Consider the following 9,237-nt stretch of genomic DNA (forward strand, 5'->3'; position numbering starts at 1 on the left):
AAATTACAACCCCTGTCTGAGTTTAAAAGCAGAAAAAAGATAGAATTTATCCAGGTTATATTGCTTTTAAAAGAAGATGTACGGTAATATAAGTAACTGACTGGAAGAATCAGTTTTTTTGGATAAATTAATATAATTAAGTATTGTCAGCATAACAATGAAAATGTATCCTGTACTGTCTATAACTTTATCCAAGGAAGCACATATTAAGTAGTTTTGGTCCAAGCATTGAACTTTGAGAAACTGTGAATAACTCTGGTCTAAGATAAAGATTGATTTTAAATTTAACTAAATGGAATCAGATCAAAGTGATTTAAACCATTTTATAGTTGTTCCTGTAATTCCAATATCATGTATGTGATCAATCAAATCAAATGCAGCACTGAGATCTGAGTACTGCTGAGCACTGAGTATGTATCGACACAAGTCCACTGTCTGAGGTTTGAAAATATCATTAGTAACCTTTAACCCTGATGCAGCGAGTAGCTTCTCATTTGTTAAACAACCATGTAAAAAAACATCTTGTGGTCATGGAAAATATGTTAATCTGTTTCAGAAGTGTCATTATTGACAGGCATCAAGCAGAGAAAACATCTAAGGAGATTGTTGAAATTACAAAAATTGGGCTAAGAACTGTCCGTAGCATCATTAAAAACTGAAAGGACAGTGGGGAGTACACATCTGGATAGAGGAGGTGCAGTTGAAGTGATGCACCCTAGAGCCTTTGTCTGTCACCAGCAACCTGGTTAATGCACTATGAGAAGGTGCTCCTTATGAGACTGAGTTTGTTTCAGCTCCTCAGACTGAAGAAGTCTTTTCCACAAATGATGAAACATTTCAACAAAGGTTAATCTGTTCAGAGAGGACCTGACTCAACCTTATTTGACTGAAGAAATGTGAGCTATTTTCTCTGAAAGACTTCAGTGATACTATCCATCCATCCATTATCTCCATGGAACTTTATACACAAAAACTTCTCTACTGTTGGAGGTCTTGAATACGTTCTTCTCTGTGACTATAAAATAGAAAAACTTCTCATTTGGTTATCAATTTTTCATAAACAAATGTTTGTGTGGTCGTTAATTTATAAACGCAACTTTTCTTCACGTAAACATTTCATTTGGAACGATCAGCACATCAAACACAAAAATCTATCAAAATTTTCACATGTGGTTTGATAACATAATTGTAGTAACTCAGCTGTGATAATGGGAATTTGCTTAACTACTGAGTTTTTACAAACCTTTGGTATCTCAGTAACCACAAAAGAATTTGATAAAGTGATGGATGCTGTTTGTTCTGGTTTCCTAACTTTAATTAAAGAATGCTGAGAATCCAGCCTATGTTTCTACCTTTGATCCCTTGATGACATGGGTGGGTCATATATTTTTATATGTCAAACCCCAAAATAATAATTGCTATATTAGATCATTATTTCAAACAATATTACCACTATCCACATTGTTCATTACTGGACTGATATGGTCTAAACTGGATCAATGTGTGGAACATATTCAATTCATTTTATTTATATAGCACCAAGTCACAACAAAAGTAATCTCAGGGCACTGAACAGAAACATTCATATATATAAAAAACAAGTTAACACTATTTATCTGAGGAGCAGACTGCTTTGAATTTAACTCCATGGCAGAACTCTCATCTTGAGCAAGCATGAAGGCGACAGTGGAAATGAAAAACTCCCTCATGAGGAAGAAACCTTTAGCAGAACCAGGCTCAGGACGAGCAGCCATCTGCTTCGACCGGCTGGGTTTGAGATGAACAAGAAGGAGGAACAGATACACAATGGCAGGTCCATAATCACATGTTAAGATAGAAATAATATCAAATGAAAACTGTTCAGTTTTAACAATTCATTTTAAGAAATTATGTAAATTTGTCCTCTAGTAGTCTTAGCCTATAGCAGCATAACAAGCCAACCCTAACTATAGGATTTAATGACAAATGCATGAACCAGATTTTCTGCATAATTTTTAGACAAGATGTTTCTAATTTTACAGATATTACCAGGTGGAAGAAGGCATTTCTAGTAAAGATTTTAATGTGGGGGTTAAAATACATATCCTGATCAAAAATAACAATAAGATTTTTAACATTAGAGCTTGAGGCCATATTAATTAGTAGACTGAAAAATGTATTCCAATGTTTATTTTATAGATACTTTCTTATAAACAAAATGCAAAATGTCGCACATAAATTAATCCATAGATATTTCCCTGCCAAGCAGTACGTATTAAATTTTATTAAAGATATTTGTGCGAACTGTTTATGTGAGTCTGAATTTGAAATTATGATACATCTGTCTGTCTACATACGCAGACATGTTCCTGTTTTTAGTTTTCTACATTCGCCTTAGAATCTAGCTGGGTTTTTTTTTTTGTTACCTTTTTCTTTTAGCCATCCTATTTGTAAAAACAAACAAACAAAAAAAACTGCAGTATGACTTTTTATAATTGTTTATTGTTGTTGCTGTTGTCCATTGTTGTCATCATTCTTTGTTGAAATCAGGTCTCTCTTGTAAATGAGTCCTCGTGGCTCAATGGGATTTACCTGTATAAATAAAGGTTGAATGAAAATCTATTCTGGCTCTGTCGTACTACTGCCACCTTCTGGAAATATGGCAGTACTACATCGTCAAATCTCTGATTTTAATTATCAAAAAAAAAAAAAGCAATTAAAACGTTTGATTTGTGCAATTTTTTAATGTACTAATTTTAATAATCTCCTGGCTTTTGTTCGTTTGCTCGAAAGCATGTTATTTTACCTTTGAATTAAAAAGACGTTCCCATGTAAAAGGCAGGAAGCATGTGCACTATATTTATGTATTATTTTTATATTTAAACATAATCAAACAATAAAGTTAATGAAACTGTATGTCTGTATTTGCTATATAAAAATATAATTTGCAAACTGAATTCATTTGTTGTAAAGTGTTGTTGTTTTTTTCAAATCTTTATTTAGAACTTTACTTCAAATACAACAATCTAATAACCTTCACATCAATGTGAAGAAGACAAAGGAGATGATTGTGGACGTCAGAAGGAACAGACACACCTACACCCCACTGAACATAAGGGGATCTGCGATGGAAGTGGTCTCCAGCTACAAGTACTTGGGTGTACACTTAAATGACAACTTCAGCTGGAGCAACAACACCAGCCTGATCAAGAAAGCTCATCAGAGACTCTACTTCCTCAGGCGGCTGAAACAAGCTGGTCTGGGAAGCTCAGTCCTCACCTCCTTCTACAGGTGTGCAGTGGAGAGCATCCTGTGCTCCAGCATCAACGTGTGGCATGGAGGCTGCACAGCTGCAGATAAAAAAGCTCTGCAGAGAGTGGTGAAAGCTGCACAGAATTTGAGTCAGCCTCTCCACCATCACATACATTTATACCTCCAGATGCAGGAAGAGGGCCACCTGCATCATGAAGGACCCCACTCACCCAGCACACACACTTTTTGCCCTGCTCCCCTCAGGAAGGAGGTTGAGGAGCATTAAGTGCAGAACCACTGGACTGAGGAACAGCTTCTACCCTGAGGCTGTTAGACTCATGAATCTCTGACCAGAATAATCACTGTGGAAAAAAATCACATCATGTTGCTGCTGATCTGTTTCATGTTGCTGCTGATCTGTTTCAATGTTGATGTGTGCTCATCTGCTCACACAGACTCATGCTCATATTAGTGCTGCTGTTCGACGTAATGTTTTTATGCCATTAGTGCTTAGTGTATTTTTAGTTGATGTTTTTCTTAGTTCATGTCTTAGATGTTATCATTGTTTTTCTTTTACATTTTTATTGTTGGAAGTAACTGGGACCCTGTGTACACCACCACATGTACCACATGTGGTGCGAACGACAATAAAGAATCTCTGACTCTGACAAAAAAAATGCACACTAAATAATATTGATCATATCAAAAAAGAGAAGAAAAAGGAAGCAAACAATAATAATAATAAAATAAAAAATACAAAGATAAATCCATGCGAGTTACAAAGTTAAGTTGTATTCATTACAGATATTTTTGTTGTTGTTTTTATAGCCTTTTTGTTATTTGAGTCTGAGATTGAGTCAAGATACAGTTTTACATCCATTACAAAAAGATCAAAAAACAGTTTCCTATGCATTATTTTACTTTTATGGATATGGAACTTAGCAAGAAACAAGAACAGATTGATAATAAATAAGTGAGAGGAGTCTTTCGTCTTGAAATCTACCAAACAGAACATTTTCGAAATAGAGAAGGAAACCTAGTTGGATTTTATTGAATATCAGAGCAACAATGTTCTTCCAAAAGTTCTGTGAGTATGTACACTTCCAAAAAAGATGAACAGATGTTTCTGGCTAAAGCTTGCAGAATGAACAGGAAACATCAATATCAGCTTTATATTTCTGAAGAAAGAGTTTTGTTGTAAAGCGTAGTTACGCAATCACGCCCGTCAATGACGTAATCACTTCGCGCCGCTGGCATAGAGGAGGAGGTGGTGGGTGCCTCTTCAAAACAGTAAACTGCTGCTTGCCTGCGATTTGGTTTTCCTCTCATACTGGTATAAAAATAATTTTCATTAAATAGTTCGGTGTTGTGACGATAAGCTAAATGCTAGTCAAATAACAATGTAAGCAATTAGCTGCTCAATGAGCGAATAATGAGGTTTACAACTTAAATTAACACCAGTTAGCTAATGCTAAATGCTACTCCTAACCACAAACGCAGTGCAGAATATTTTAGAATTTTAGACATTTCATTCACAACTTTTGCATCATTGAAAACTCTCTGCTGATGTGTTTGTTCGGTAACTAATCTCAGTTTTTAGAACAAGATGTACAACATCTGTATTGTTGCTATATATAAAATGTTGTTTGCTGCACATTATCATACAAACATTTTTAAAGAAAGGCCATAATAACGTGTAACATTAGATGAATGCTGGATTATATTTTAGCAATATGAACCTGTGTTTGAAATATTTTCATGTTAGTCAAATTTTTCTAATTTTTTTAATTATTTTCCTCCTTCAGCTAAAAAGCAGCTGTTAGGATGCCAAAGAAGTTTCAGGGTGAAAACTCAAAGGCAGCCACAGCCAGAGCCCGGAAGGCTGAGGCCATGGCTGTGGCAGATGCCCGCAAGAAGAAGGAAGAAGAGGATAAGCTTTGGCAAGAAACTGACAAACACGTACTTAAAAAAGAGCAGAGAAAGGTGAGATCTGTTTTTATTTTGTTTTTGAGTGGTTTTCAAAAGCGCTTGCAACACTATACTATCATATTTTTGTTATTCCTAACATGACCTTTTGTATATGTTGTAAAGTAACAGCTACTTCTGAGAAATTGTATTTTTTTATAAACCATCTGATGGGGACTAAAAAGAGATATAACAATAAATGTATCTTGTAATTTATACTGTTTGATATAAAACACCTCTAAAAAGTATAATAAATGTTTGCATAATGATGATCATTTATTAATTCTGTAATGATGTTAGAGGACCACTGCTGAAACTGAAGCTCTCATACAGTTTTCTAAGCACAAAACATAAGCAACTTTTATCTCTGAAACTAATTTGGTCACTGCAGGATGGCAAAGAAAAGAAGAGGCTGGAACTCCTTGAGCGGAAAAAGGAAAACCAGCGACTTCTGGATGAGGAAACTTCCCAGATAAAAGGCAAACTTCAGAAGGAGTCTGGACCTGGTGGAAAAATAACTCGTGCCCAAATTGAGCAGATGATCCAGAATGAGCAGGAACAGGAACAGCAAATCCAAGAGAAAGGTAAAAGTTCAAATCTGAGATGCTGACATAAGTAGGATTGCTAGGATATACATCCTATACTTCATCATATACTTTAATGGAGACCAGAGCTTCCGCCCCAACTATGATACCACTACTTCCTACAGAGAAAAGCCACTTGGAGATTCCATTGGAGGAGAACATTAATAGAGTCATAGCTGATGAAGGAGCCGTGGAAGCCAGAACAATAGAGGATGCCATCGCTGTGCTCAGGTAACAGTCATGCTTTACATGCAAGTTCTTTTACTTACAGCAGATCTTAGTTATTCATTAATGCCCACTATGACTTTGTCTTCCAGCACGGGGCCAGAGGAGGAGGATCGCCACCCAGAGCGTAGGATGAAAGCAGCATTTGCTGCCTATGAGGAAACCAACATGCCCCGTCTAAAACAGGAGAACCCGAACATGAGGCTGTCACAGCTGAAGCAACAACTGAAGAAGGAGTGGAATAAAGCTCCAGAAAACCCACTGAATCAGCGATTTTCTTCCTACAACTCAAAGTGAAATTGCTCTTTTTGACATGATTCATCTTGGAAACTACTGGGGCACATTAGAGACTTTTATCGGAACAAGTAATCATTTCAGTCAAAAATGTGTTCTGCTGATGAGTTTCGCCTCTAAGCATTCATGCATACATACCTGTGCCAGAAGAATCGACTCTGTTCTACCATTTACTAGCAAAAAAAGCAAATTTATCAAGTCAATAATCATAATCAAGTTCCTGCATAGACTCTAATGAGACATGTCACTATACAATTAATTAAATTACATCTTTTTTTTTTCCCCAGCTCTTCTGGAAAAATGAGAAGCCAGATGTTTTGAGAGTAACTTATTAAAGTTAACCTCTAAATCATCATATTGTGTTGCTTTTATCTGTACAGCTGTTTAGAGGAATACGACTTAAACCCGGTCAGACACAGCAGCAGGTGTTGTAAAGGTTTGTTTCGTTTTTAATGAAGATGAAAAGGGAAGCGATCCATTCAAAGGATAAGTTGGCTTTAGTTTTGTGTCCAGGCTGCAGAGTTAACATTATTCCAAATTTAACCCTAAAATTTATTGCAACAAAACTTTCTGTCTTAATGGTCTTTTTAGCATTTATTCCAAAACAGCATTTTCATTTGTTGCATAAATTTCTATTGATGCTGCCTTTTTGTTGTTCAAATTGGCCAGGTTAACTGGATATACATCAACTGGTGCGATTTCTAACACACTATCTTCACTGTATTTAAAATGCAAAACGGCAGTTTTTATTTCTTTCAATCAACGTTTTTTTTTTTCAATTTTATTTTAAAAATCAATGGCAGAAACGCCTAAATTGGTTCCACTAAACTGCTGAATTAGTGTAACAGTTAATGGCATATACGGTAGTTTAGATTTACAGAAGGCAGAACATTTTTCTTTCTGCTTCAAGAAGCTAATTGTCGTGTGACTGGAGAAATTAACATGACGTTTTGCTAAATGACTGAAGTAGTCGCTTTCTCTAAGAGGAGAAATAACTTGTTTTTGTATTAGCGGAGAAACACTAAACTGAGTTAAATCTTTTGAAGCTGTAGCGATAGTTGCTGATATTTGTTTTCCTTGCCTGCTCTGCCACATGTTGATTTTTAATTTAGACGACTCTGTTTTTCACAGAACAGAAAAGTGATTGTAGTTTCTGAAAACGAGTAGTTGGACATCATTTCAACTTTGCCACAGCTCTGCTCAGTTGTTTTTAACAAGTGATAGCTGACTTTAAAGTTAGTCTTGTAAAGTGATTTTGTGTGGAAACAGCTCTTGTAAGAAGATACACCCCCCCCCCCCCAAATTCCAGTTAACAACAGAATTAATTTTTCAGACGATTTATTTAGCCACGTTTTAAGCAGCACTTTTTTTATGTTTTTGGTTAATTAATGCGTACAATGGTTGGCTTTAAATGAGCATTGTCTTCACTGACGTGAGCAAACAACAGTTTGCAGCGCTGCAGCTTTTAACAAAGATGTTTTTCAGCGCAGCAACATTCATATACTGAGCTGCTGAGGCAGCAGGCTTTACAGACTCGTCTGATGCAACAGCGAGCACAAACACTGAGAGCCATTTAAAAATACACATACAACACCATAAAATATTAATTCTAATATCAACAGCTCCGATTAGTTTGGTCAACATAACCTGTTTATCTCAGCCGCCGTGCGTACCAGTTTATTGGCTTTAAATTAATAAGTAACTTTAAACTCACATTTATATTGAATACATGTAGCTGCAGAATTAAAAAAAAGAGGCATTCACGTTTCTGTAAGTGGTTTTGTGTCAAATTGCATGATCCTCTCATCAAATATCAAACTAAAATGTATAAAAGTACTCAGCTGGTGCTTTTAAATGCCTCTTTTTTTATACGCTGCAGAATTGCAGTTGCATTTGTTAGATCTTCTAAGACACGGGTGATGAGCCCTCACTGGCTCGATTCATTCAGAATCAGGTTTAAAAAAGGACACTTTTGTCCTGGAGGCTCCTGTGGCGGAAAAGATAAGAGACAGTGTAAAGGCCTTTGAACCAGCAGCTTCAATGACAACTTCAATTGACCTTTTATTTTCCATTTAGCAACAAGAGCTAATTCCTCTCATTTTCTCTTCTCCTCCCAGTTATTGGCTCTGTTTTTAAATTGTTACGTGTGATGTTCTGCATTAACGGTGTGGTCTGATGTTTCAGATTTTTGTCTTCCAACCTGCACCCTCCCACTTTGTTCCATTTACATGGCAACCCTTCACCAAGCAGCTGCTGCGGCCCGTTTCTTTTTTCATGTTGAATTCTAATCATTACTTTCAAAGGAAAGCATCTCGAAAGCTCCTTTATCAAGTGTTCATACTGGGAGGAGGAGAACTGCTGTCCAACACCCACTCAGGCTGCTCTTCGTCTCCTTGAGACATCAGTTCTGCCAATGAGGTGCGCGTTTTGTTCGTAACCTGCTTCATCAAGTTGGGACATGCACGAAGAAGGTAAGAAGGACTTGAAATGGTGGTAATTTGATCACATTTTTTGTTTGATTAATAAATGGAAATGGTAATAAAACAAAAAAGCAAGGCAAAATCAATTTCTAGGTTAAAATGACCAAATAAAAGTCAAGTCATGCATTATTTTACAGTTGTCTAATCTTCAGATGTTTATTTTAGTCCTTATTTTCTTGATGATTGTTGTTTGCAGGGTTATGCCACCATGATTTCTCATGACATTATTTTTTAATGTAGTTTAAAACCCAGTATTTTTTAATATATCTCTGTTTTTTACTCTATGCAAAGTCTGTACAATGACACAAACAATATGAAACTGAAAGGTGTTTTGAATTTTCTCAAATGTTTGCTGACTCTAATATAAGACTTATAGTATTATCACATCCTTCAGATTTATAATGTAAACATAAATATCTTTGTTTTAGAAATTTGAAGCAGCTCATCTGTATTTTTTC

At 35.9% G+C, this 9,237-nt stretch overlaps 2 protein-coding genes across 2 annotated transcripts in view; one reads left to right on the forward strand and one right to left on the reverse strand.

Moving 5' to 3' along the window:
- LOC119430598 (cartilage oligomeric matrix protein) overlaps positions 1–9,237 on the reverse strand; it is a gene marked incomplete at its 5' end in the record, with an annotated part of 568,315 nt that overhangs the window by 116,248 nt on the left and 442,830 nt on the right. The gene's annotated exons all lie outside the window — the stretch shown is intronic.
- ccdc124 (coiled-coil domain containing 124) lies at positions 4,477–6,603 on the forward strand. Its single transcript, XM_037698026.1, has 5 exons — positions 4,477–4,564; positions 5,037–5,214; positions 5,588–5,780; positions 5,906–6,011; positions 6,098–6,603. The coding sequence occupies exons 2-5, from the start codon at positions 5,056–5,058 to the stop codon at positions 6,300–6,302; spliced, it is 663 nt and encodes a 220-aa protein (XP_037553954.1). The 5' UTR covers positions 4,477–4,564; positions 5,037–5,055; the 3' UTR covers positions 6,303–6,603.

The sequence above is a fragment of the Nematolebias whitei genome, chromosome 3 (assembly GCF_014905685.2).
Source record: "Nematolebias whitei isolate Nwh7 chromosome 3, NemWhi1, whole genome shotgun sequence".
Lineage (NCBI taxonomy): Eukaryota > Metazoa > Chordata > Actinopteri > Cyprinodontiformes > Rivulidae > Nematolebias > Nematolebias whitei.